This window comes from Cyanistes caeruleus, chromosome 5 (assembly GCF_971803275.1).
Source record: "Cyanistes caeruleus chromosome 5, bCyaCae1.hap1.1, whole genome shotgun sequence".
Lineage (NCBI taxonomy): Eukaryota > Metazoa > Chordata > Aves > Passeriformes > Paridae > Cyanistes > Cyanistes caeruleus.
This window is the reverse complement of record NC_141705.1, coordinates 82,296,733-82,323,624: the sequence shown is the minus strand read 5'-3', so window position 1 is coordinate 82,323,624 and position 26,892 is coordinate 82,296,733. Positions and strand designations below refer to the sequence as shown.

Here is a 26,892-nt window from a genome sequence, read left to right as displayed (position 1 = left end):
CCAGTTAACTGGGTTAACTCTGTGTCACAGGGCCCTTATTAGCTGCTCTTCAGCTTTTCACTTCCTCTCTCCTTCTCCTGTAATCCAGTTGTGACACAGGAACCTGTTCTGCTGGCTAACTGGTGGCAGCTAATGGCAATCCCAGCCACAGCCTCGTTGTTACACAGCCTTTCCCAGTGGGAAGATGCGTCAAAAATCGATTCTTGGAGCCTCCTTCCATTCTTGCTGTGACCCAGTTAGGATATGTGGTGACACATCTTGTTTCCCCCTTAGGCTTCCCTGCCTGTCTGTGAACTACTCTGGCCCATCCCTGTTGATCCTCCAGAAACTTTTCCTGGACTCCTGGGGAGACTCAGCCCAGAGGCCTGGCCCCCAGATGCTGACCTTTCTGTTCCTGTGCTCTCCTTGGCTGGAGAATCCCAGAAGGGGACCTGAGCAGCCCCTGGAGCTGCAGACACATCTCTGTGCTGCAGCAGACCCTCATGCCCTGTGCTGCTCTTGCAGAAGGATACAGCTGCAGTAACAGCAGCAGCCTGGGGTTTGTCGTGCCTTACACTTGGGGTCAGACACATCTAACAGGAATAGTCCACTTTCAGGCTTGTGCAGGGTTCATTTGGAGTTTTTTTAATCTGTCTTAACTTTTAGCTGACTGTCCTGATCCTGGCTTGGGCTTTCTCCACCTATCCTGTTGCTCATCTGACTCCCAGCCCACAGCAGCTGTGTTTTTCTCACTCCTGCACACGATTGAGAAACTAGAGCTTAGGGCCACATACCAGCCTGCCACCTCAACAGCTTGTGCTGGCTGGACGTAGATTGCCAGTCCAGCAACCACACAGCCGGGTCCTGGGGACACACCCCAAATAATTTGTCTCAGAATGAACCTCCCTCATTCTTTCCATGGTTTCTGCTGGCACCACCTCTGTCCCTCTGCTGCAGCTCTTCCTCACCTGCACCACCCACTGTCAGAGTCACCTTTGGCTGCCTCTTCCCTGCGGTGAGAGCACTCGTGGTGTGGCTCCCAGGTGGCCCTGCCAAAGCCTTCCTGACACAATGCCTTTGCCTGCTGCATGAGTGTCACAGGCTCCAGCCAGGGCAGTTTTCCCTGCCCGTGACAAACTGCTTCACAGCAGAGGGGGTGGAGGGCAGGGACTAGAGGCTGGTGCTGGAGAAACCCACCTGATGACCTGGTCATCGTACAGGTAGGTGACAGGTGGCCATCAGCCTGTCCTCAGGGCCAGCAGCATGTCACTGTGCAGGGTTTCTGCCTGGGACAGCTCCCATAGCTGCAGGGGTACTCTGTTTGACATCTCCCTATCTTTTTCAAACCTGTCTCATCCCAGATTTGCCCTCTCGGTAGCCCTGCCCTGGGATTCTTGCTTACAGGTCTGTATATTTTATCTGAAACTCATCCCAGCCTCTTGGGATTCAGGCAGAGGCCAGCTGATGCTTGCTGGGATTCAGGCAGAGGCCAGCTGATGCTTGTTTTCAGGCCTGGGGCTGTCTGACCTAGAAAGCAACAGCAACAACTCCTTCCTGGTGTCCTCTGGAAGGATTGCACTTGTGTGAAAGCTCACTGTAAACCCTGCAAAATGCTCTGGCTTTGTGAAGACATCACTGGTGCTGCTTCCCCTGGTCACCACATGGCTGTCTTCTTTTAGGAGGGCATTAGAAGAAAAATCTTTCCAAAAGCAGCCACCAACCACAGAACTGCAAAGAGATCAGAGTGTGAGTCCTCACAGCAGCCTAAGCCATCCAGCACCTCATCCCTTCTTGAGGGACAAACATTTTCAGTGTCTGTCTTGGGCAATCTCAGCGCCTTGGCACTCACGTGTTCCCCTCGGCGGCTTTCCTCGCGGTGCGTCAGCCGCAGAGCTCAGGAAGCCTCGCTGACTGTCCTGCTTACATCACACAGGCGGAGGACCTTTGGACAACTGTCCTTGTCCCTGCTGAGGCAAGCCTCAGATTGCACATCTGGCACCTCATCCCAGGGCTGCTTGTGAGAAGGGCAGGGATGGAGCTCGGGGAGGAGAGAGGAGCTTAAGTGGGCTGGAAAGACTCCCAGCTGACGTACTCATCGCATATCTGACCTGGGTCAGTGGCAGTCATCCTTTGTGTCTGTGCTGAAGAAAGGGTGGGTGGATGGACCGACGAAGAATGGATGGAAGAAGGGAAGAAAGGATGGACATAAGGAAGGATAGATGGTGTTTCATCAGTAAACGTAGAACTTCAGCCTTGCACAAATAGACATCATTATTTTAATAAAGCCGGTGCCAAACCTAAATTACCCCAACACTCCCATGATATAATCCCATCCTATGTGATTAAAAGATTTCCCAGAAAACTTAGAGATTAAGAAAAGTGATCAAAAAAAAATTGAGAAATCACTGTGCCCTACCCTGATGGATGGCAGTCTGATCCTTCTGACCCAGTCACCAGAGGGCATCAGCCTCTCGATAGGAAAACCCAGTTGGAATTTAGGAGATGAGATGCAGTAGCAAACAGGCACCAGCCACAATTTGGAGCCACCCTTTGTCTATGGACATTTGTTCCCAGTGTCCTGTGGCGGTGGCTCTTTCTGGTCAGGTTTGTTGAGCTGGTTATTGATGCCCTTCATTCCAGTGAGAAGCTGAGGAATTTGGAAAAGAGGAAAAGGAAGAGAAGTTGTTTCAGCTGCCTCTCCCAGAGCTGCGGTACAGGAAGGGAAATGGAGGTTAGTGTTAGGAGAGAAAACTGGCTGATGGGAGTGGATATCCATCTGGATACACACAACAGCACGGGAAGAAGCCTTCAGGTCACTGCAGAGAGGAAACCTGGCTGAGGAGGGCACAGAAAATCAGAGAACAGAGCTTCAGGGGGAGCAAGAAAGGATGGTGAGGGTTTTGACAGCAAAAAGGATACAGAAGTCAAGTCTGGAGGAAACAGGAATCAATACCTCACAAAATCAGAGCATTTGTGACCTCCCAAACACATGGATCTCACTTGGGGTCAGCTCACTCAGCCCCTGGGAACGCTCACCAGGAGGAGAGGGTCATTTAAAGGGGGAAAGGCAAATATCAGGAATCAGACTGGTAATCAGGATTGTTTTTTCTCCTATTTATTTCCACATCCACCTATTTATTTCTATCTCCTTTCTGCTGTGATAACTGAGCTGGGGTCTTTCATTCCAGCTGCTTCACCACTGCTCAAAGCTTGTTGTGTTTTTTCCAGCTCACCCAGGTTGTTTTGTTCCAATGAATTCTTATCAAACAGACGAGGGGAAAAGAAATCAAAATCTGTCCATCGGCTGGCATTCCTGACAGGTTCGGCGTGCCGTGGCATTCCCAGCGCTGCTTTCGTTCCCATCTAGTGGCCACATGGAAGATCACACTCCCAGATCCCCAGGTCTTGGCAGGATCCCGTGAGGCTCGGGCATCGGAGGAGGGTATAAAAGCACAGCCTCTCTGCCTGGTTTGTGGCAGGCCATGGGGAGTTAGCTGGGAAATTTCCTGTGGAAAAGCAGTGTTTTGTGCTCATCCAAAAAAAGACAGAGAACATTCTGAGCTTAGGAATACTGATATTTTTGTGTGCATCCATAAAAAAAAGGTGGAAATTATGGCCCTCAGCATTTTCTTAATGCAAAATTTGGAGCACCACCAGCCCCAACATAGATAAAATAATCATATTTCTGGCATAATGTCCTGTTTTGGATTAGAAATGGAAGCTGGAAAAGCAGATTTCCAAAGGGACAGATGCATGGCCTTGGTCAGCCCCGATGTTAAATGCAGAGCTTCTCTGGAAGGGTCTCTGGAGGGATTAATCACTAATGCAAACCTCCATTTCCTGATATTTATGGCAAAGTTTTCCTTCCATTGCAAACCAAAGGTGAACATCAGCTGTCAGGAGCTGTGCAGCCACCGAGAGGGTTTGTCATCCCTGCCTTGTGCAGGAAGCCTCTGGCAGAGGCTGGAAGCCATGCCAAGCTCTGTGACAGATTTCATTCACCCCACAGCCGCCCTTCCTGCAAATTCATCACCTTCCAAACGCGCTGCTCGGGCTCATGGTCTGAGAATGCAGGAGTCACCCTGCCCTCCCAGGCCTTTGGCAGTGAGCTCAGCCCTGAGGCACGGAGCCCACCGATGGACAGGGTTGCCACAGCGGCAGTCGTGGGTGGCAAGGAAGCGCTCTCCATGTCTCTCCCGGCACGGGGCTCAGACCCCATGTGTCAGAGAAGGCTGTCCCGTGGCCTCCCCTCTCTGCTGCTGCTCAGGTGATGCTTTACCTGTGTGTCCCGTGCAGCTCTGTGCCCGTGGTACAGCGTGGAGCCACCGCTTCCAGCAGCAGAGCTCCGGGCTGCCTTTGTGCCCCACTTGCTGCCCCAGAGCTCTGGGTTGGGGCTGGCTGCTCTGGCAGTGCTGCAGAGCACAGCCACAGGGAGGTGGGGACGTGGCAGCCACAGGCACAGGCACAGTCCAGTCTGGGTTAAAAACCTCAGAGAGCCAGGACTGGGCTCTGCAGAAGGGCTGCAGCTACCCCCAGGGCTGTGGGCACAGCACTCTGTCCCTGGGGCACTCACTGTGAGGATAAGGCCCCTGTGTTCAGCAGTGGGGCTGGGACAGAGCTGCCCTTGTGAAAATCCCTTGTGTGGAGGCATTTTATGGTTGAGCACAAGGCCACTCGTTGCAGGCCAAGAGGGCCCCGAGCAGCCTCAGCTCTCCTCCTCTCAGTCTCTTCCAAAACAAAGTGTTTACTTCCTCTGCGGCTTCATGTCTAGCGCCTGACACCTGCCAAATGAAGAATTTGGCATTCACAAGGGTCAGGATACTTGAAATGTGATTCTTATATTGTCACTGTAGGAGCAGTGCTGGATTTTCATACAGTTTTGTGCATTTTTTTCAGCTCAGCTCCTTTTAAGTGTTTTGTATTTTATTTGCCACCACTCTGCTAATGGGAGGTGAAAGTGGTTGTCTGGCTGCAATGCTTAGTGGCCTATTTCATGCATGTTAAGATAAAGTATCTTTTAATCCTAAAATAATTTAACTGTACTCAAACACCATTGAATTTTCTCCCTCTTTTTACACAGAAACACATTAGTCCCAGGCAGCTGGAGCTCTCAGCCCTGCTCTTGCCACCTCCAGGATTCTCTCTCCCTGCTGAAGCAGAACCTCTGCTCCTGCTGAAACGTCCTGGGTGAAGCCTACAAGGAGAGGAACCCTGCAGACACTGGCACACTGGTGACGTTGAGAGACATTTTAGGAGTGGTGAGACCTCTTGTCAGCAAAGCTCTGAGAGAGGGATACTTGAGTGCACCTCAAAGCGGGGCCTGGGCTTTGCTCCAGAGGGCCAGAATGTGCCTCCCTGCAGCCGGGCTTGGACGGACCCAAACATGCCAGGATGGCATCGTGGCGTGCCAAGGCAAACTGGGTCCTGTCCAAGGCCTTCAAGAACAGGGTTTTTCCTACGTGAAGGCAAACCTATAGGAGGAAATGAGCCTGTGCCTAGGAAACCTCCTTCACAGCATGAGTGTGCCATCTTTATGCAAATGGCCCTTATTCATGCGGTGTCTCAGCAGCCCCGGCCTGGGAACACGCTGGCCCCAGGCTGCCGGGACACACGGGCAAGGGGACACCAGGTGACACATGGGCAAGGGGGACACCAAGTGCTCTACCAGCTCAGGTTCCACTGATGGATGGAAGCAGCTCACAAAGCCCTCACTGAGCTTCAGCCTCAGCTGCCAGGACTGAGTGATTCCAGCAGCACCTTTCTAGTTTGCCAAATTTCATGCCCCTTTGCTGGCATCCGGGCGCAGTTGAAGGCACCTGGAGTCAGGAGGGCATGGGTAGTCAAAGGCAGGCACCACTGGCAAACAATGGAATTTCTGAGGGAGCATAACTACCGTGCCTGTGAAATGCAGTGTTCTCCCGAGCTTCTTTGCTTGCTCACGGCCTGTGAAAAAAATCCAAATCCTGAGTGATCTACGTAATCATTGTTGTGCGTAGGAAGCCTTGCCTGGGCTTTGTGCTGGGGAAAAAAACTTAGCTATGGCAAAGGTGAGAGGAAAGGAGTTGCTAATTGCTGTAGGCTTCTCCTGTGATTCATTCTTTCTCCACATAACAAGGGACTTCAAATAGGTAAAGAAAACTCACCACCTGATGCACAGATGGAAAGGCACTAGGAAGATCTCAAAGCAAGAAAGCTAAGACTTAAGCTGCACTTCCAGGAGGAAATTCCCAAACAATCCTCACATGTCCTTTATTTCTCTGCTGCTCTGGGCACAACTGGAAATAATGAGCAAGGTAGCAGGGAAATATCTCAATCCCCATCACATGCTCCCAGTCCTTATGTGAGGCTGGGCTCCCCCAGAAGAGGCAGTACTGTATAATTAGCTCACAGGGTCTGTGCTGTCAGATGAGCTGTGATAGACATCTCCCAGTGAGTTCATACCCCAGCCCCCAAGGTGAGGGAAGGGATATAACAAACTCAGCCAAGAGCCTTCAAGGCAAGCCCAGATTGTTGCCACTCTGTCTGTACAACCATACAGTGGCGTTCTGGTTTGGGGAGGCTTTTCTTCGTTTGAAGATTTCTCCTCTGGCTCTTTTTCAGCTCAGTCTCTAAGACACTAGGGCAACAACATCTCTATTTTCCCAAGTGTAGGCATCATTTTTGCAGCAGCCACCCTGCCCACATAACTACACATGGTCTCCAAGTCAGTGCATCCTGGGATTGAGCTGGGAGAACTCCAAAATCAGTGAACAGTAGTCACACAGCTTCTGCTATCTTCTGCTTCACATTTTAACATTTTTTTTCCTCTTCTCTTTAGAATGAGGACTTTTTGAGCCCTTGCAGAATGATCCAGTGGCTCCACACACCTTTGGGTGCTCTCCTCTGCCAGGCACTGCTCCGGGCTGCAATACTGGAGTAGTTAGAGAGGTGATGGGATGAGTGTGCTCAACACTGGAGTGGTGTGGTAAGCTGAATATGTAAAGTAACGTGCACTGCAGGTGAAGCACTGTCATTCTTAAAGTAAAGGGCTGCAGTAATGTTGCCAGGTAAAGGAGTGTCAGGCACTGGCTCCAACAACCGAGCCTTTGTGTCCCTAGAGGTTCCTATCTAAAGCATCTTCCCCCTTCTGTCCAGTGGTGTCAGCAGGGTGGGTTTGCACTGGGATACCCCTGGGGACCTGGCTTGGGGTGCACGTGGGGATAGGCACGAGCCTGCCCTCTTCAGAGAGTCCTGGGAGAAGTTCCTGTGAATTGCCTCAGGGAAATGGAAGAAAAGGCAGCAATTTTCAGTGCAGCATGCCAGGACGTGGTATTTTTAGAGAAGAGGATTCTTAGCTGAGGGACAGCTCCCCATTCTAGTGTAAATCCACTATTGCTTCACCCACGTCCTGGCTTCAGGCCCTTAAAATTACTGCTGGGGTCAGGAGGTGCCCCCAAGCATTTGCAGGTTGGGCCATTGCACAAAAACGAGTGGGTGAGTGCTGGAGGATGTGTTGGGTCAAAGGAGAGCTGTTCAGTGCACGCTGTGTGAAAACCAGAGCAGCTGAAGGCCAGGACAGTGTGCTAACAGCGGGCGGCAGGATGGCTGTGCTGGGCAGGCTTGCAGCACGTTACCCCATCCCTGAATCAAAACTGAGCTGGGCACGTCCTGCTGAGCTCTGCCTAGAGCCAGTGAGGGGCAGCACTGGAGCCACAACACGGCACAGGGCATTTTGAAATGATCAGGCTGCATCCCCCATTGCCTGCTACCCAGGAAAGCCTTTGGAAAGCAGGTGTAAAACCCCACTGCTGCGATTTGGTCGCATCACGCTGCTTAGCGCTGCTGCGTGTTTCATCGGATGGAGCAGGAGTGCTCTGGGTCCCTGGAGCTGAAGTTGTTTGAGAAGGTACCCCTTAGGTTTTCAGGAGGGTCTGTTTTTATATTTGAATTGATATAACTGTCAGAAAATCCCACCAAGTCTTGTCATCGCAAGGCCAGCAGATTGTGTTCTTTTGGTTTTTCCTCCTTAGACATGCTCAAATGCAGAGTCAGAGCACTGGGCAGACTTTCCTGGGGGAACAGTACATAAATTATTCCCTTTCTGGACAAGTTTTGCTCATGTGATCCCTGCTTCAGTTAAGTATCCAGGAAAGGAGCGGAGCACAGGGAGAATGTCACCATCTTAGGAAAATGATCCTTTGCTAAAGGGCTTTCTCAGCAGGGAGGCACAGCCACCTCAACACCTGCATGTCTCAGAGGCCAACAAACTACCAATATCCAGAAAGGCAATATCCAGGCCTTTCCCTTCCTTCCTCCCCAACAGCCTGGCTATGCACTTGCATGCTCTTTATCACAGCAATCTCGATTTACATCAGCAGGAACTGGAGTCACACATGCCTCACTTCAAAGCTCCCTCCCTGCCTGTGAGGGAGCTGCTGATAGCAGCAGATAGTGGTGTCTGCAGCTCACAAGTGAAGTGAAAGTCTGCTGAACTGCCCAGACAGACACCACTCCGGTTTGAGTCACTACCCTTTTCCACCTGTTCTCAGGTGGATGGATGAGAAAGGATAACTCATGTTCAAACACCAGGTCAGCTGTGCCCGCCCTTCCAAAATAAACATTTGATGTCAGAGAAGAAAATTAATGGGATGGTGTTGCAGATAGTTCCTTTCTCTTCACGCATTTCTCTGGGGTTTTATCAAAAGTAAAGAGAGTGAATAAGATCCCAGTAGGCACTCAGAGTCTCCTGGAAGAAATGATGTCCAAGTGCGCTCCGCCGAGGCCCGGCAGCTGTCAGCATGGGCGGCACTGCTCCTCCACGAGTCCAGCCTGTGCTCTGGATCATCCCTGCACAGCTGGGAAGCGATGGCTGTGTGCTGGCCACCCCCTATCCCACCAACAAGGACAGGGATCAGAGGGGCAAAGAGATATCACCAATGTCACCTGCACTGGCTGCTGCCAGGTGCTGTCTGAGCCCAGTCTGTGCTGAAGGATTTCAAAGTGATGGTCGAGGCCCAGGGAGGACTAGCCGGGCTCCTGAGCCCATCTCCTCTCACTTCCCTGCCAGCCTGTGGAAATCCAGCTCTGGCTCAGGGCAGGTGCCAAGATCCGTGCCCGAGCATGCAGCCCCCTGCACAGGCTCCCTGCTTATCTGTGAGCTGCAGCCAGTTGGTCTCACCAGCCCTTGGGGCAGCTCCCTGTTCCCTGGGCCCATCCTCATGGAACAGCCAGAGCAAGGACTCCCCGGGCAGCAGCTCCAGCCTGGCTGTGCTGCCGGAAAAGCCCGGGTGCCGCCGGGAGGAGCGGTGGCTCAGTAGGTGGCACTCTGCATCCACAGGGAAGCGGCGCCTTCCCAAAGGTGAGCCCTGCCCTTGCAGCCCCAGCAGCGCGCCCGCAGGCCCCCTCAAGGCTTCTCCTCCTTGCACCACGCCTGGGGATATCCTCTGCAAGTTCATCCCGGGGACAGAGTCCAAATGTCCTTGCAGCCCTGGCAAAGGGCAGCGGCCAAGCTTAGTGCCTTTTTCCTCACAGCACACAAGAAGAGCCGGGGCTTGTGGCAAATTGCACCCAGAATCCCAGGATGTCCTGAACTCCTGGCCTCTGGAGGGTGTTCTCTCCGAGAAACAGCCTGGTAGGGCTTGGCTGGGAGGCTGCCATTCGGGAAGAGCTCACCTGATGTCCTACCAGAACCCCTCTGTGCATAACTGGGTACCCATTACCATCTTGCTGCGCTTTCTGGACTCTGAGGAGTTGTGCTGGTTGATGCCAGGCTGCCCCTTCTTCTCCAAGGTCACAGGAGTAGCAGGAGGAAGTTGATGAAATGACAGATTCAAAGCATGGCAAGCCAAATTCCTCGCTGCTGGCAGTCAGTGAGATGGAGCTATCAGCTGGAGACCGGGGAAGAGAGGGAACACGGTGAGTCAGCTGCTGGATATGCCGTGTTTGGTCTCTAAACAGTGCAGGTAACACGGGCAATTGCACTTGGGACATTCAACCTTTCACCTGCTGAGCCTCTTCCAATTGCTCAGCAGTTTGCCAAGTGCAGCAAGCGGGACTGGAATGTTCAGTGCGCAGTATATGTCTCGGACTGGACTTCAGAAAAGTTAAAATGTTTCCAGTGAATCTCTGATTAAGAAAAATGGGAGAAATATTTTCTTTCAACAGCTGAAGAAAATCTGTGGGGGAAGCTGTGCTGCCTGGTTGAGGAAGCCAGCCTTGAGCACAGCAGGAGGGAGGAAGAGAGGGAGGATTCCTGACTGACAAACTGTGCTTTGGCCATTCTCAAATCACCAACCCCACGTTTCAGCACAAGAGACCCCAAACCCCGGAGTCTCTTCCTTTGGACAAACGCCCCTCGCATGCAAATGATCTCTGTGAACTCCAGGCACTGGGACTTACGGAGGTCTTGTGGGAACTTCAGTCCGAGGGGGAAAGGAGGAGCCCTGTGAAGCCCCTGACTGTCCCCCACGTAGCCCAGGAGCTGCTTGTTGACTGCCTGCAGAGCTCTCTGACGTGGGGTTGCAGTGATGAGCAGGATTTGTCTTTTCTCTGCTGTATCTCTGAGGACAGTCAACAAAGGGGAAACACAACAAAAACCCCAGAAGTGAAGCTGTCAGCTCATGCCAGCTGTTTCAGACACTTCCAGTTGCACCGTGCACAGAAGGGCTGCCAAGGTTTGCTGGAGCTGTCTGTGTCAGGTTAACACCCCAGTGACTTATTCAGCATCTTCTTTTCCAGACCTCTTGGGCATCGCCTCTCGGGATTGGCATGACCTGGCAAAGGCACCGGGAGCCACACATCGTGTGTGCCTGTGGAAGAAGGGAGAAGGTTCAGTGACTGACTGACTTGGATCCCTGCCACTTCGAGCAAAGGCTCTGTCAGCTTCCTGAGCTGAATGTGAGTAACATTCTGTCCTGTCTCAGTTAAAAAGCCAGAGCCTCCTTTCCCTATGCAGCACTGCCCCCCGCTGCCCTCCCACCCTGCTGTGCCGTGGGACCGGAGCAGGGGGGTACCAGTCCCTTCATCCTGGATCCCCTGGCTTCTCGGGGTTCCCGTGCTAGACCCGCACGTTACAACCTGCTGTCCCAGTTTCTCTCCCCTCAAAACAGCAGCTCCCTCTACAACTGCCTGAAAGGAGGTTGTGGTGATGTGGAGCACCCGGTCGCTTCTGTGGTGCCTGAAGTGCCAGTACTAGAGGAAATGGCCTTAGGATGAGACCAGGGAGCCTCAGATTAGATACCAGGAAAACGTTTTCGCTGTTTGGGTGCCCAGGCACTGGAATAGGTTGCTCCGGGAGGTGGTGGATTCACCACCCCGGAGGTGTTCAGGAAGCATCTGGATGTGGCACTGGGCGATGAGGTTTGGTGGTTTAGGGGTTACAGAGCTGGCTCCATGGTTGGACTCGGTGCGCTTACAGGTCTCTTCCAGACTCGGTGGTTCTGGGATTCTTCAGCAGGCCCGCTTCTCCCCGCAAGAGCCGTGGGGCGGTGCCCTCCGGGGAGCTCTGCGGGGGCAGCCGTGAGCGGCAGCGGCCCCGAGGAGCGCGGCTGTCCCTGCCCGCTGGTGCCGCCGCTTACTCAGCCCTTACTCATGCGCCGCTCGGCGGGGCGAGGGGGGGTCGATGGCCCGCTTTATCTGCGTTCCTCCGGGACACGCGGGGAGAGCAAGGAGCACGGAGCCAGCCGACAGACAGGTGTGCCCGCAATAACCCGGCGCGCCCCCGACGCCGTGACCCGCGCGGGATCCAGGGTGCCCAGGGGAGCCGGGGGCGCCCCATCCTTAGAGGTGCTCAAGGTTGGACGGGTGCTTGGAGCAACTTGGTCTAGTAGAAGGTGTCTCTGCCCGTGGCAGGGGGTGGCCTGAGGTGGAATTCAATGTCCCGTGCAACAAGAAACAAAACCATTGAGAGACTCTGCGTTTGTATCATTCTGCCATTCTGGGGCTCCACGGTCCCGCCCCGCTCCGCCCCCCCCTCTGACGTGACGTCACTCCCCGTCCCCGCCCCCAGCTCCAGCCGCCCATAAAGTGGGCGGCGGCGGCCGGCGGCTCCTCATGGAGCGCTGCGCGCCGCCGGCACCTGTTGTGCTACAGAGACTTCTTCCCCCCGTTCTCTCGGTGTCTCTGTCACCACCCCCCCCCCCCCCCCCCGCCCCGGGACGGACGATGCGGGCCGCGGTGCTGATGGCGGTGCTGGCCGCGCTGGCAGGTGCGTGCGGGACGGGACGGGCCGGGGGAGCTCGGGAATCGGGGGAGCCTGCGCTCGCGCCTGAGGGGGGGGCTCGCGCCTGAGGGGGAGCTCGGGAACCGGGGGAGCCGGGGCTCGCGCCTGAGGCGGGGGCTCGCGCCTGAGGCGGGGGCTCGCGCCTGAGGGGGGGGCTCGCGCCTGAGGGGCGGCCGTTGGCGGGAAGGCGCTGAGGCGACTGAGGGAGCCCGCGGCGAGTGAGGGAGCCCGCGGCGCCACGCTTGGAGGTGACCCCTCTGCCCCTCTGCTCACGGCACCGTTTCCTCTCCCTCAAAGCGAGCCGTGCGGCCGCCGGGTCGTCGCCCAACGCCACGGAGCCACAGCGGCACGAGGAGCGGGAGCCCGGGAGCCGCGAGGGCGAGCTCGTGCCGGGTCCTGACTACGAGGAGGATGAGGAGGAGGACGAGGAGGCGCCGCCCGTCCACCAGTACATCGTGGATGACTTGATCCGAGGTGAGTCGGCGGCGCTGGGGTTGGGTTCTCGCAACGTGCGAGTCCCAGCTTACGCCTTTTCCTTTCTTGTAAACGCTGCTGTGCTTAGCTCGTGGAGTATGGAGCAAAAATGTGCTTGTGCTTGAAGCTGCTGCCTTAGAAATAGCTGTCAGGGGTGGAAATCTAGCGTGAATGCACCCAGGGTGTGTGGAAGCTACAGGCTGGGTGGTAGCTTGCTTTGTGTAGCTTTATTTGCTGATAAACCTCACAAGAGGACTACGGTCAGGTGGTGACCACCTGCTTAGTGTAGAGTCATCAGTGGAGTTTATAGGTGCTGTTTGGCCCTAAAGGTTTGTTTAACATCAAGTTGTCTGCCTTGCTCCAAGAATTTTCTGGGTAGTTTCTGGTGGTGGCTTATTTGGGTTGGAGTCAACTGAAATTTTCTTGGGAAAGCAGACGCTGAAAGTCTGCCCTTAAGTGGCCAGAGGAAAGTTTGTTAAGCATCTTTAGGGCAATGCCGCACTGTCAATAGCTGTTGTGTGTATTTATTGTAATTTGCCCACTTGCTGAGCTGTGAGGAGATGTGAGCAGTCTGCCTTACTGTGGGAATGGGAGTATTTTGTTGGTTCTGGGCTAAGTGTAGTTGCAATACAAGCCAGGTATCTACAAGTGATTTGAACCTCAGTAGGTGTGAGTAGGCTGGTCCTGTTGCCTCCGGGGTGGATCTGACTAGTGATTTTGCTGCAGAAGCGCCCTGAGACTTTATTGTGACTGAAGGAATTCTTAAATTAAGTGGGACCACGCTCTATGTGGTCACTTGAGGGAATCTGGATTTTTGTTGGAGTTCTCCTTGAAGATCTGTGGGGAAAAGGCGCCTGTCGGGGTTATCGAGCAGTTCAGCCTGTAAAACTACTGGCTTGGTGACCGAGGTGTTGTCTTAACTGCACAGAAACCAGACTTGTTACCTAGGGTGGTTGGTCTGTGGACCAGCTCTTCTGCTTGGCATGAGGCTTATCTGTGGATAAACCTTGAAGCTGTTATGATTCAGCTGGGGATGGCTTTCCTGGCCATGCAGCCTGCAGACAGGGGCACAGAGATCAAGCTGACAAGCTGAGCCTGGGAGAGGGAGGAAGGGAAGCGGCCTCAATTATGAGAGTGCGAACCTAAAGATCAAGTCAGACGGGACAGAGCAGGGGCCTTTGACTTCGGGAGTGAGCTCACATTTCCAGGCACAGGAAACCTTGCTGCAGGAACTGTGTACCTCGTTTACATATTAATATAGCTCATACCATTTTAATCAGACTTCTGGTTGCTGAAGGCATTTTTGCTTTTAAGTAACTTCAAGCCAGGCTTGTTGCTCTGGAAGTGAAAATGATCAGCTGTCTAGACAACAGTGAGCTACACCTTGTTCCTTTGTACGGGCTCTCGGCACCAGAAATACAGGGTTAGGAAGTAGTTAGATCCAGTTGTGCCCTATTGTGGTTGTTACCGGTATGCATAGAGCAGTGGGTAAAATATCAATCATCCAAGAATTACTTTCATTAGATCTGCAGAGCACAAGAGCAAAATGGAAGCTTGTTGTCATAGCTGTGCTGTTTCTTAGGGCCTATGCAAATCCCCCGGGTAACTGTTACTCCTGAGCAGCCTTGCTGCTGGGCTGGCAGTGCAGGGGGCGGGTTCTTGCCAGGACTTTCTGTGCCAAGTTAGTCCAAACTAGTGCTGTTGAACTTGGACTGCTGCGCGGGGCAGCCCTGGAGCTTCTGACCCACTGTCAGCGGCCGGTTTGTTCTCCTCAGCGAAAGGAGCATGATTGCCCTTGCTTAAATCCAAGGGCTACTAAGTCACCAGGATTTTAAACCACACTCTTCTAGAGGTTTGTCTTAATTGAGATAATGAGGGGCAGCAGTAAGCGGCAGAATAAATGGCCTGACTGTCTTGCCCTCGCGCCTTCCCCGCGCTCAGCGTCTCTCACAAAGTAGGAGGACTGGAAAGGAGCTCTCGGTCTGAAGACAGCACTGCAGGTTGTTTAGGAGAAACAAGTATCCCAACCGGGATAGCAAGCTGCTTTGCCTCGGCAAGTGCCCAGGACTATCTAGGGAGTTCCAGTGCCTTTCATCACTGATGCAAATGGAGGGTTTAGAGACGTGGAGCTGTTAGCCTTGTATCTGAGTCCCTACAAAACTAGAGGCTGGCTTGGCTCGGCATGAACTCCCTGCTTGCTTACAGGCCTTTGCTTGAAGCTGTGCTCTCGCACTCAAGCATCTCATGCTGTGAGATGCTGCAGTCCTGCACCTCTGCTGCTCTTCATCTTTGGTGGCTCTTGGCTCATCTGCTGCTACTGCCTCTGCTCTGCATGGCACAGGACTTAAGGGTAGCAGAGCGGGGCTTTAATGAGCTGCTGAGCTTGCTGCCTTTGTGCTGGGTGTGAGATGCCCAGCAGCATTCTCACTTGCATCCTGTGCTTCCTGGTCACAGATTCTCCTGCGGTGATGGTCCTCCTTGCTCGCACCGAGTTCTTTCATTCCATTTTCTCAGAATCCCGCTCTCTAGCACTTTTATACCAAGTCATCGTGTCCTTTTTTCAGTTGAACCTGTGGTTAAACCCAAGCCAGCCAAGAGGGGGGGAGAGAAGAATGCTGGCAAGTCAAGAAGGAAGAAAAACAGAGGGAGAAACAAGAAGAAAGGAACTCCCTGTGAAATGGAATACAAAAACTTTTGCATCCATGGGGAATGCATATACCGAGAACATCTCCAGATGGTGACCTGCAAGTAAGTTCCTTGTACCTTGTGAGTTAGGTGTCATTGCCGTGAGCCACGTGAGGGCTCAGAGGAGAAATCGGTGTCAACTCGGTGTAGATCCATCTCCTGCCGTATTTTGACTGAGAATCTTTCTGCCATGTAAATTGAGTGATGATGGAATCTGAGACGCATAACAAGCCACTGAACTCATCAGTTGGTCATAAACTCAAACCAAAAGAATGAAAAGGCGTGTCTTTCTGGAACATCACACCCAAACTAATCTCGACTTGTTGAAATGCTGACAAACCTTGTGCTAGAGCAGTGACTGCATTTCACGAACATGCTCTGAAGGGAGCATCTTGAGATTCATGGGAACCTCAGAAGATGTCTAAGTCAGGTCTGAGTATGTGTGGGTGTCCTTGGCTCCAGACAGCACAGGAGCTGATAAGAACTTGTGTTAATATTTACTTGCAGGTGTCATCAGGATTTTTTTGGTGAGCGCTGTGGTGAACAGTTCATGAAGACTCAAAGGAAGAATGATGTGGCAGACTACTCAAAGACTGTGTTGGTAGTGGTAGCTGTCCTGCTCTCAAGTGTCAGCTTCGTTACTGTACTTATCATTGTGATAGTGCAGTAAGTATTATCCTCTTTGGTGTCTGTCTTCCTTAAGTGTGAGCAGGGCCTGTGCCCAATAACCCCAGCATGTGCATGGCTCATCTGCCTTACCTTTGTGGAAAGCATCTGGAAAGGATGAGTTCTTAGCCCAGCTTGGATATGTCTGGGGAGTAGAAGCAAGGTCTGTGACCCTTGTTTTGTAAACCGAGAGCCTTTCTGCCCTTGCTACAGCTGGGGTAGTTAGAGTGCTGCAGAACATCAGCAGGAAGCCCAGGGGGAGCATTAATGCTGACACAGCTGTGCCTTCCCCAAGCCTTGTGGAGAAATCTGTGAGCAGGGATGTGATGGCCTCATGCATGGCCATTACCCAGCACATGGTGGGTAGGGAGTGGTGCTCTGAGAGTCCAGTTGTTAATGGATGTTGCTGGGCTTAAATGCTTGCACCTGGAGGGAAAGCAGATGGGGGAGGCAAATGCTGGCGGTCCCAAATTGTGCTTGCTGTTAATACGAAGGGAGCGCTATTTTAGCTGAGCCAGCTGCTGCAGTTCAGTGTTGTGGGTTGTCAGAATCTGGAGTCCTGTTGAGGATAACTTCAAGAGCTTTTCTGGGTATGAGTTTCAAACTATACAATAAACTGAGTATTGGAACAGTCCTGTGGTTCTGTCACTGCAGCTCCAGCACCATAGGGCTTGGGATACTGTAGAAAAACCCCAAGGTTCAGTCTAATTTTAGATCTTGATGAAGCACATCATCTGAATTGGGTACGTGCTGTACCTTTTCCTGCAGTTCAGGAAACAAGGCACGCGTTTATCATTTCAGTGTTGCTTCATATCTAACTCTGAACTAGAGGAATGCTGGGATGAACACTTGTTCTCTGAACACTGCCTCATTCCTTGCTGCTAGGAGAGATAACCAGTTCTGTAGTGCTCTAAGAGCAAGTGACTACTGGTAGTTTCTGAAGTGCATTAGCTTCATGTTCTGAACTCTCATCTCTCATCCAGAGAAGCTGCTTGGAATAGTCACTAGGAAACACTGGAGGAACGGGAAAAATCAGTAAAGGGCTTCCTTATTATATATTCAAGGGACAGAGATTTGAAGATTTGACACCTGCACAGCTCTGCTGTGGGGAGGTGGAAGACAGCGTGGTCTCTGCAGCTAAAAGCTAAAGCCACTAGGAAATCTGTCACCCAGAAATTCTCCTGGTGCTTTGCTCAGTCCCAGCGATCACCTCTCTTCATCTTGCTCCCAAATGTGCTTTACAGCAAGGAGCTCTATCTCTGTGAGGCACAAGTGCTGGCATCTAGTGCAGGGGTTCCTTGATTTTATGAGCAGATAGTGCTTGATGCTGATTGCTTAAAAACTGCCTTGCTTGAAACTCCCTGGTGCCAAGGAGTTGCTTGAGGATTCAAAGAACATGAGTCTAAATGCTGCGGAGGACGGTGACAGCAGGATGTGCATCAGGGTTCCAAATTATCTCTAACCTGCTGTAATTCCACAGGGTCAGGAAAAAGTGTCCTCAGTATGAAGAGAAAGAAGAAAGGAAAAAACTCCGACAAGAGAGCAGAAATGGCCATGTTGGTGTGTAAATGGGGAGAAAGCAGGTATGAATGCTGACTTCAAACACTTTTCAGGTGAACCTTCCAGGCTGTGTGGGAATTGCATGCTTGTTTTGCGATGCTACTGTTTGCTTTTAATGCTTCAAGTGTCATGAAACACATAGGTTACATGTGAGCAGCTGGCTTGGTTTTCTGGTTTCTCAAAACCACCTTGACTTGTACAAGTTGTTCAACAGCTCTGTTAAATTTCTGGCTGTGTTAAAGGCCAAATGAGCATGGGAAGCTGTACTGAGCTCTGAGTGGGGCTGTGAAGAACAAGTCCTGAATATCTGGACAGAGGCAGATGTAGTGCAGGAAACACTGGTAGACTTCAGTCATGGAAGGTGGTGCCATGGCATCATCACCTCTTAGAAGAAAAGTACTGAGTGTTTTCATATCTTTGCTGCAAGGAGAGTTTCAGGAAGTAGCTAGTGCTCAGAAGCTGAAATTTTCTTGGGAAGGCAACTGCTTAAATCCCTTAAGTGGGCACAGCAAAGTTTGTTAAGCATCTTAAAGCTGTGAATTCTGTGAGCACCACTGATAGCTGCTCTGTCAAGTTGCATACTGTCGCAGCAGCTGAGCCCCAAAGCCCCTCGGCATCTGTGAGTTGCTTCTGGAAGCGATCTAGTGGATTTTACTGAGCAGACAAGTTGGTCTCTTCTGAGGCCAAGCCCACATGACAGCAGACTCAAGGAGCATTACTGAAAAGGAGTTACACTACAAGCAGAGGAGGAAGCCATAAAAGATAGTCCTGAAATACCTGGCAGAGCTCTCAGGTTTTGCTTTGCTGCATGTCAGCTCTAGGTATTTTCTGGCTTTGCTCAGTGACAATTGGAGAGTTTTGCTGAAAGCTTACTTGAAGCTGGAGAGTATCCTCAGTACCTGAGGAGTGTCCTCAGGTGTGTGCATATCCTGAACCCACCTGCCTTGCTGGTTGGTTTGCCGTGGTGCTAGCACAGGGCGCTTGTGCCCGGGATGGTGATTAATGTGCCTGGTCTGCCCGTTACAGAACAGTTCTGAAGTGGCCATTGCCAAGCTGCGGGGTACCTCTGGCTACCTGACACACCTGGACACTGTGGGCTGGAGCTGTTGCCACTCAGCCCTGATTCATCAAGAGAGAGGCTGCTGCAAGGAGATGTCAACAGGCCACTTGCTGCTGAATCACTTGCTGAGGAGACCAGTTATCACTGCATCTCGGCACAACGATGTGGAAGGAGCTGGCTCTGTGGGGGACAGGACCTGCTGTCACAACCTGCTAGAGACTGCTGCTGAGCCTTTACTCTGTGTGCAGAGCTCTGGTCACGCCTGTTGTGTGGATGGACTTTGTTCTCTTAGCAAGTCTCCTTTGGCAGCTCTAACTCTAAGGGGGAGAACCTGTTGCTGCTTTGAGGAATGGATGGAAGGGAGAAAATTCCCTTCCTTCCCTCTACCAAAGTGAAAAAGGGAAGAGGTTGGGATGGCTTCTCTCCCTTGACCTCAGTGGATGAAAAACCTGGTTCTGTTGTCACCGTGCTCCCTGTCCATATTGGCTTCTGAGAGCTTCACCTGTAGTTGTGACTTGCAGGGGGTTGGTGACAGATCTTTGTCAGCCTCAGCTGGCTTCTGTTACTGTGTGTGTGGAAGTGATCCCTCCGAGTTCTGTCGGACTCGTGGTGTGAGTGGAGCTATCCATTTGCGTGTGTGCTAGCCCAAGTTGAAATTAGTCTCCTCAGGATGCTGAGGCAGTAGATGCAAGACCTGAGGCTTTGCATCTAAAGGAAAAGATCCATGCTCAAACCAACTGATAAGGCTGGACCCATCTCTCCTGAAAACAAAGGTACTTCTGTTAAACAGATACTTGTTGCTGCTTTAAGCAGTGCTTAAATATAAAATGCTTCACATCAGATCCCATCCGTTGAACTTGACTAAGAACCTGTTCCTTTGGAGAATTTAATTCAGGCACTGATGCTTTGCAAGCAGTGGTCTCTTGTGCTCTTCCTTCAGGTGTGAAGAACCCATCTTACCTCAATCTTTTCTGACCCAGGTGTCCCTGGTTTCTTTACTGTCCATGCTGTCATGAGCACAGAGTGTTATCTGAGTTCAGTTTCTTCTTGGAAGAGTGATTGTGTTCTGTGTAAACAGAGCAGAGTTCTTCTGGTAGCAGAGAAACACCATTAATTGTCAAGTTGTATCTGTAAATGTGTAAATATTTATTACTGTATTTAATATTTAATGTTTCCATAACAAACTTATTTATTTTATAATTAAACTTTTTACATAACCTAATCATGGTAAGATTTTTTTCTTGCTCTCAGGAGTACATGTAAACACTTGAAATTAGAGCTTTGTTTCTCCTCAAAGCAAGAATTTCAACACTTGGGAGCACAAGTACTGCCATGACGAACTACAGCCATGTGTCAGGCATGGGCTTAGTGCTCTTGCAAGAGTGTGAGCTGTTTGTAAACAAAATGTACAAATGCAAGTACCTGTTTGGGTAAGAAATCCATTTCATTCAGCTACAAGGGATCTTGTCGGTGCTGAACTGGGGAGAGGCTAAGTCAGTCGTCTCATTGGCAGTGAAACTTCAAACTGAGGTTTGTGCAAATGTTGTAGCCATCTGGGCTCGAGTCGAGAGGTGGAATATTGAACAGCAAGAGCCTTTCATCTCTGCAGTTGGACAGAATTTGGACAGCACCTTGAAACCTGGTCTTAAATAAACGAGGAAAAGCAGCATAGCCTCAGGCCAGTTTCTCCCTAAGCAGAAAGGGAGCCTTGGCCTCCGCTGTCTGCTTGGAATTTCTTCTCTTGCTTGGTACTTATTAGTCCAGTTGTGTGCTGATGCTCCCTCAGAGCATTTCTAGCAGTGAGCTGGGGTCTAAGTTGAGAGCTGCCTGAAAAAAAAAAGAGCTTCAAGGAGGATGGTTTGGCTTTATATGATGAAAAAGAAGGGGATGGAGATGATTGTTTTGAGGCCCTTTTTTCATAAGCATCTTCAGGCGGTATTGGTGGCTGGAGCTTACCTTGAAGCAGAGCTGAAAAAACGCCCCCAGCCATCAGTTTTAATTAGGATGCAGGTTGTGTATCCAGTGTAGTTCTATAGCTCAATCCTGCCTGGAGTTGCTGAGATGCAACTGTGGGGAGTTGCTTGACCTCCTGAGCTGCCCAGGGAGTTCCCAGGCTCTGAGAGCAGCCTGTATGGTATGTAGCTGAGGTACAGGTAAGGTATTGCAACATCTCTTGGGAAGATTGCAAGACTTCATTCCAGGGAACTTGCTTCATTACCAAAGTAAACAGCATTTCTCCAAGTGGCTTTTCCACAGACATTTGCTATTAGAGCTCTGGCAAGAAAAGCTGTTTCTGTCAGTCCTGCCAAGAATTTTTTTGCTTTGGAGTAAACAAGCTTGATCTCAGTGGTAACCAAGCCATGGCCTAGTGAGACTGAGGATGGAGTATAACCCCCTTTTAAAAGCCATTAGACTCCTTTCCAGAAACTTGTCTCTCTCTAGTCTGCATTTTTGAGGAAGTAACAAGTTTTTTACTTGGTAGGTTAAACCAACACTACCGTGGGAAACAGAGCTGTTCTCCCTCTTCCCTCCCCAGCTTCTGAGCCTGGTGGGAGTGAAGCTACCAGTGTAAGTTGTGGATTCCGTCTGTTGTGTACTTTTAATACCCTGATTAGTGAATGGGCTGGAAAATATTTTCTGAAAGTAAGGAGTTGGAAACTGCAGAGGCAACAGCGGGGGGCAGACTACACAGGAGGTTCATTCCTCTCTAAGGATTTAGGTTATGGCCAGGTTTTCTGAGAGGTTGTGTGGCCAGCAGCTCTGCTGCACAGCTCCTCTCTGTGCTCTGCTCTTGGTCAGTCACATCCAGCACTGCTGTAGCTCTTTCCAGCAGAGCTTTGCTGTGCCTAAGAGATGGTGCTGTCTCATGCAGGGCAGGGAACTGCCCATGTTCCCTGTGGTGGCTTGTTGAACGCTTGGAACTGTTTTCTGTTTTTGGGAAATGTATTGCAGGGAACTGAGGGCACATCTCTCTGTCCATGAATGGCCTAGGTAATTGTAAATCTAGAACCCATGTATATACGAAAGGAAAAATTCCCTTCATTATGCTTTAATCAGTTACGAGTTCTAGCAAGCAGTACTGTGTTTTTTCTGCTATGGCCCTGGCTAAAACAGCCTGCTCCAAGCTTCCGGAGTCTGATGCACAAGCACCATCTAGGCCTACAGTGTCCAGTGGGTTTGTTGCTTAAAAGAACCCACAATAGATGGGTGGAACTGTGTGTCTGGAAGTCTCTTGCTGTCCAAGGATGCTCTACTTGTGTGACAAGAAAATCTGATTTGCTGCAAGGTAAGGGCAAAGATAATTTTTATTTTTGGTCCTGCACAGCCATGTCTATTCTTTAGGATGAACATCATTTGGCTTTTGACCTTCTCCCCTCACCATGGAGCTACCTGGGTTTCACTGAGTGTGCCTGGATTTCTGGTTGCACGTCTTATTGCTAAGTTAGGCTTCCAGATTTTTCTTAACCTTCTGTTGACAATGCCACTTTGAGAGGAGTGTATCTGTGTCCCTCACTTGTAGGTGCTTCAGCTGAGACCTGAGGGAGGAGCCTCATGTGCTTGCACAATTTTCTGCACACAGGGCTGATTTGGCAAGGTATTTGTGATATCCAGATCAGTATCCCAGGATAATGTTGATGGTCATGCCTTCTTGCACAATTCCTTAGTCTTTCCTGAACGTTTTGTTCTCTGTGAGGATGGTAGGAAGAAGGATGGCTCACCATGGTGTTATCTGTTGTGCACTTAGTGGAGCTTTGGAGTGTTTGCAGTTGTCTGTGATGGGGGAGCTTCCTGTCTGCCTCTGGACTTGGCTTCCCTCGTCCTGCCCAGCTGCCAGTATGCCCCTTTTCCTTCAGAGTAGCAGATGTTACTCTGAATTTGCTGAGTTTTCCTCAGTAAATCCAGATGTGCATGGACATCTACAAAGGTGTCTGTGTTGTCAGTGATCCCTGATAGCTGTGCTGTGGTTTGCTTCACCCACTTTTGAGTTGTTTGATGCCATTTTCAGTACCTGGTGTAAAGGTGTGAGTCCTTAGAAGACTTGGGGTGTTTCTTATAGCAATACTCTTAGGTAGCACTACTGATGCTTCAGTGAACTCCCCGAGCAACCGTGTCTGAAAGCAGGGCTGTGAACTGGGACAGATGCTCGCCTCTCTTGGGAGGGGGTTTCTTGATGTGCTAGCAGTGTGTCCCACTTGAGAGAACAATCCTGCCCTCACCTGGCTCTTGAGGTGCTCTCTTGGATAGGAAGCCACAGCTGCATGTCCTTGGTGACTGCAGAATGCCGTGAATGAGCATGTGCCAGGAGCAAGGGCTGCTTTTTGCTGCCTCTCTTGGACTCCATTCACGTGAGACAAATCAGTGGACAGAAGGGTCAGACAGTCCCCAGTAAGCAAACCTAGCTTCGTTCTCATTTTGTGAATAGAGATGTGCATACCTATCGTTCCTCTGCTGGTTACACCTTTCCTGAGCCAGTAATCCTCGTTTGCTGCAGGTCTGGCTTTGTCTGTGACTCGGGAGTCGCTCGGCTGAGACAGCTACGCCTGTGAGTGTCAGAGTGGAACAGCTATTGTTTGCTCCCTGGATAGGCCCACAGCCAAGGAAGCAGCATTTGGGCCTTCTTCAGCCAAAGAGGACCTTTGAGCTAATGCAGCCTTAGTCCAAAGCAGAGAAATGCTTTCAAAATGTGTTTTCTTAGTAAGGACAGTCAATGCATCTTTTTTGAGAAAGATGAAGTTTTCATTGGTAAGCTTTTTGTGTCATTTAGGTTTATCTTTTTGCATATGGTTCAGAAAAGTAGCCAATTCTCAGCTCAGGATTTTTTGACTGCAATAATGCAGTCTGTTCTCTTTGTATCTTGGGATAAAAAGCAAAGCTAAAAAGTCTGTGAGTCTGATCTAATCCAGCATTTCCAATATGTCATAACCTGGGTGTCTACCCTCATTCCAACACCATGCACCCGAAGTCAGAGCACACTGGCTTCTAATTGCCTTTGGTTCCTGCCTTTTGATACTTTGTTCCAGACCTTGGAAAATAGTTTCCTTCTTTGGGTGTGTTTTTTCCTTGCACTCCTGGGATGAATTTGTATTTGGGCATCAGACAGCAGTCAGAGGCTGGATTGGTTTGTGGGTGGTGCTGGAAACCTGCTGTTCTTCCAGAAGATAAAGAAGTGCTGCTGATGCTGTACCATTAGTTTCTTTTTGCTTAGGAAAGGAAATCTTTTCAGCACTGCAGGTAACCAGCTTGAAAAAAAAAAAAAGTGGAAACAAATTACTTTCAGAATTTTAAAGTGAGGAATATATTTTTAATTGTCTCTATTAGAGTGTCCACCATCTCCTGTCAGTTCAGAGTCATAGTAATCTCTGTAGAATAATCTCAGACAAGCCAATGTCTTGTCAGGTGTCCTTGCTCTCCTTGTGTCCCTGCTGGGATGGTAATGTGAATTGTTGGTGGTTGAGCGAGGGCTGAGCCTGATAGCTGCCCCAGGTTCTACCCACAAGACTGCCCTTTACTTGCATTGTTTGCCCTCATGTTTCTAAGCAGTGTCTCCTATGTTCAGGAATTATTAAAGGTGCACACAGCAAATGCAGGTGGAGAGTTTCAAATGAAACTTGCAAGTGTAATTTGGGTAGGTACAGCGTTAGCGTGGCTCCCATTGATACTCGTCTGCGTTGCTTTCAGACCGTATCTGGCTCCTTCAGTTAAAAGGCACTTCCCTGCCTTATGCCTGGGGATGATTACTGTTGGGGATGAAAGGCAGACACCTCCTGGGTGGAGCAGAGCAAAACCAAACCAGGGCTTAGGGCAACAAGCGTTCTGTCAGGTCTCTGTCCCCCTCATTTATGATGAAAGCTTTTCAAACACATGCACAGCAGTGATGTGTGTCAATCTTGTGAGATGTTCTAGGGAAGCACTATAGCCTGTTGCCTGAAAAAGACAGCAGCAGTTGGGATGTCAGCTGGAAAGAGGAGTGAGGTGAAAGGATAGGGTAGCAGCGTTGAGCAAAATGGACCAGAGGAAGGACAGGGATTGAACCACTTCTCTCACACCACAGGCATAGCAAGCAAATATTGAGGCATGTTAAGGAATGATCCCTGCGCTAAGTGCACATCACAGTGCCAGTACATACCTGTTACAGGGCCTTTTGCAGGACCAGCAGCAATCAGCTGTTATCTTTCCACAGTGGGGGAGAGACTAGAGGGGAAACTGGTACATGCAGTGATGCATGCTGTGACAGGGATAAATCCAGAAACCATTCACAGACCTTTGGGAAGCATGCATGAGCAGCAGGAAGAGGAAAAGGATCCCCTTAGCACGGCTGCATGCTTATTTTTCTCGGTCACGTTCACAGTCATAAGGTTATGAGGCATCATGTAGAAAAGATACAGTGCCATTAGCTGTGTAGCCATGCCTTTAAAAGATAAAGTTAAGGTCTGAAAGCAGACATGAGGTCCACAGATAAAAATGCCTATTGGTTTTTCAAACCTCTAATTAGGTGCACAGAAACTGCTGTTGTAGATGCAAGCTGGGTGACTGGAAAAAGATAGCCGGTATAATTTTGTGTGTGGGAAAGCCTTTCTGCAGATGTGAGGGGATTTCTGCTTATAGTGGAAGATAGGCAATGGCTGCTTTTATGCCTGGTCCTTGGTTTTCTATTAGAAAAAAAAACCCAGAAAAAGGAAAAAAGAACATTAGCACTTCTGCTCTGTTCTATGTCCATCCCGGCAATGCAGACTGGAATTGAACTGGTTTTTCTGTGGGCTGACACGATTTACATAAGACATGACTTACTGCAATGCTAATGAGCAAGCAGTGCAAGACTGAACAATTTGTGTCTGTTAGCAAAAGTGTCACAGGAAAAGTTGGTACAGGGGTTGAGCAGTGATGGTGGGGTGCTTGGTCATCATCAGCTATCTCACCTGGGTCCTAGGAACAGCAGCCTGAGTTTTGTCACGGATTTAGTAGGAACTCAAGGAAAACAGCATGTGCAGGAAATCCCATATTTTTGCTGGAGTCTGAAAAATTCTGCTTTAAGACACAATGAAAGCATTTTAGAATTCTTTGTGTTGAGATTATCTTGGCTTGTGGCAAAAGGACCATTCATTCAGAAGGCATCCATAGGTAACCGAGGCCTTGACAGTGCATTGTGAATCTTGTTTGAACATGTGGCTTGAATTTGTATCTGTCTCTCTGCTAAAACCTTGTTCTGGTTTTACCTGGTTCCCAGTGTACTGAAACAAAGTTGGCTGTTAGGCTGTTTAATCTTCAGGTTGTGTTTGGGTCCCCGCTCTGGTGCAGAGCATGTGACATGAAGCTGTTACACACGGAATCCTGAGTGGGAGTAAGGTGAGTGTTGCCACTGAAATAACTCTGCTTTTCCGTCTCACACCAGTGTTGCACAAGAGTCTCTAAATGAATCCCACTCAGACATCCCAAGTGATTGCACTAGGGTTCAACACAATGATTCAACATCCACGGTCCTGCTGGAGCTGGGGAGATGCTCCACAGAATGGTAAACTCTCAGCAGAACCAGGCAGCTTGTGTTTTCTTGGGAGGAGCCAATTAATAACAACATTATCTTCATCAAGTGTTCCCACCTTTCATAAAGGCCGAAAGCCTTTTGTCCCCTTGCTCAAATTTCATCACAGCCATCCCCTGGGCTCAGTGTGCAAGTCAGTCTGGAGGGAGCTCTTTGGAAAGCAGCCAGCTGGTCTGCCAGGAGATTGAATCCAGTTGCATCAGCATGGGAGCAGGAATGCTCCCAGGGCCGGCGGGACCTGTCCTAACTGGTTTTCCAAAGCTCCTCCCACAAGAGCTCCTGCAAGGACATCCACTTACCTCGCCAAAACCTGGGTGATCCAAGTATCCTGAAAGTAGAGCAGCTGGTACCTGCAAAAGGAGAGAAGGGGAGCCTTTCTCCGGGCTGCAAAGTTAGGGACAGCGTGAAGTGATAAGTGAAACAGCACAAAAGTGCTATCAAGCCTTGCTGTCTTAACTGTAGGGCTATCACAGACTAACATCTATCAAAACAAGGATGAGCCAGGCCCTTGTTTAGTAGAAGATTAGATCAATTGGTCTGTGATGATTAACAGTTGATGCTGCAGATAATTTTATGGAAAGCACTTCAGCCTTTCAGAAGGGCTGTCTCGGACCGACTGCTTTGTGCAGGGTTATCAGTGTTCATGACCTTTACTGTGAACCTTTCTATCAGCCATGGTGCTTCAGAGAGGAAACTGTTCTGACTTCTGGACTTGGATATGAGCGGTGTTTT

At 50.4% G+C, this 26,892-nt stretch overlaps 1 protein-coding gene and 2 long non-coding RNA genes across 4 annotated transcripts in view; 2 read left to right on the top strand and 1 right to left on the bottom strand.

Moving 5' to 3' along the window:
• Nucleotides 1-5,059: 5,059 nt before the first annotated feature.
• LOC147653313 (uncharacterized) lies at nt 5,060-8,279 on the top strand. Its single transcript, XR_015287373.1, has 3 exons — nt 5,060-5,237; nt 6,797-6,943; nt 7,989-8,279. It is a non-coding gene; the product is annotated as an uncharacterized LOC147653313 (long non-coding RNA).
• LOC111929472 (uncharacterized) lies at nt 6,186-12,196 on the bottom strand. The gene is made up of 2 exons (XR_002864733.2): nt 11,373-12,196; nt 6,186-10,766 (listed from the first exon to the last, which is right to left on the bottom strand). It is a non-coding gene; the product is annotated as an uncharacterized LOC111929472 (long non-coding RNA).
• Nucleotides 11,964-26,892, top strand: part of AREG (amphiregulin) — a 74,532-nt gene continuing 59,603 nt past the window's right edge. The window contains exons 1-6 of one of the 2 annotated variants that reach the window (XM_086890945.1): nt 11,964-12,163; nt 12,476-12,652; nt 15,217-15,400; nt 15,845-16,003; nt 17,484-17,586; nt 18,590-19,845. In XM_086890945.1, coding sequence (XP_086747071.1) covers nt 12,010-12,163; nt 12,476-12,652; nt 15,217-15,400; nt 15,845-16,003; nt 17,484-17,571 — 762 coding nt within the window. In that variant the 5' untranslated portion in view covers nt 11,964-12,009 and the 3' untranslated portion in view covers nt 17,572-17,586; nt 18,590-19,845. Of the gene's footprint in view, nt 12,164-12,475; nt 12,653-15,216; nt 15,401-15,844; nt 16,004-17,483; nt 17,587-18,589; nt 19,846-26,892 lie in introns of those variants that run through there. The other variant, XR_015287361.1, reaches the window with a different exon arrangement.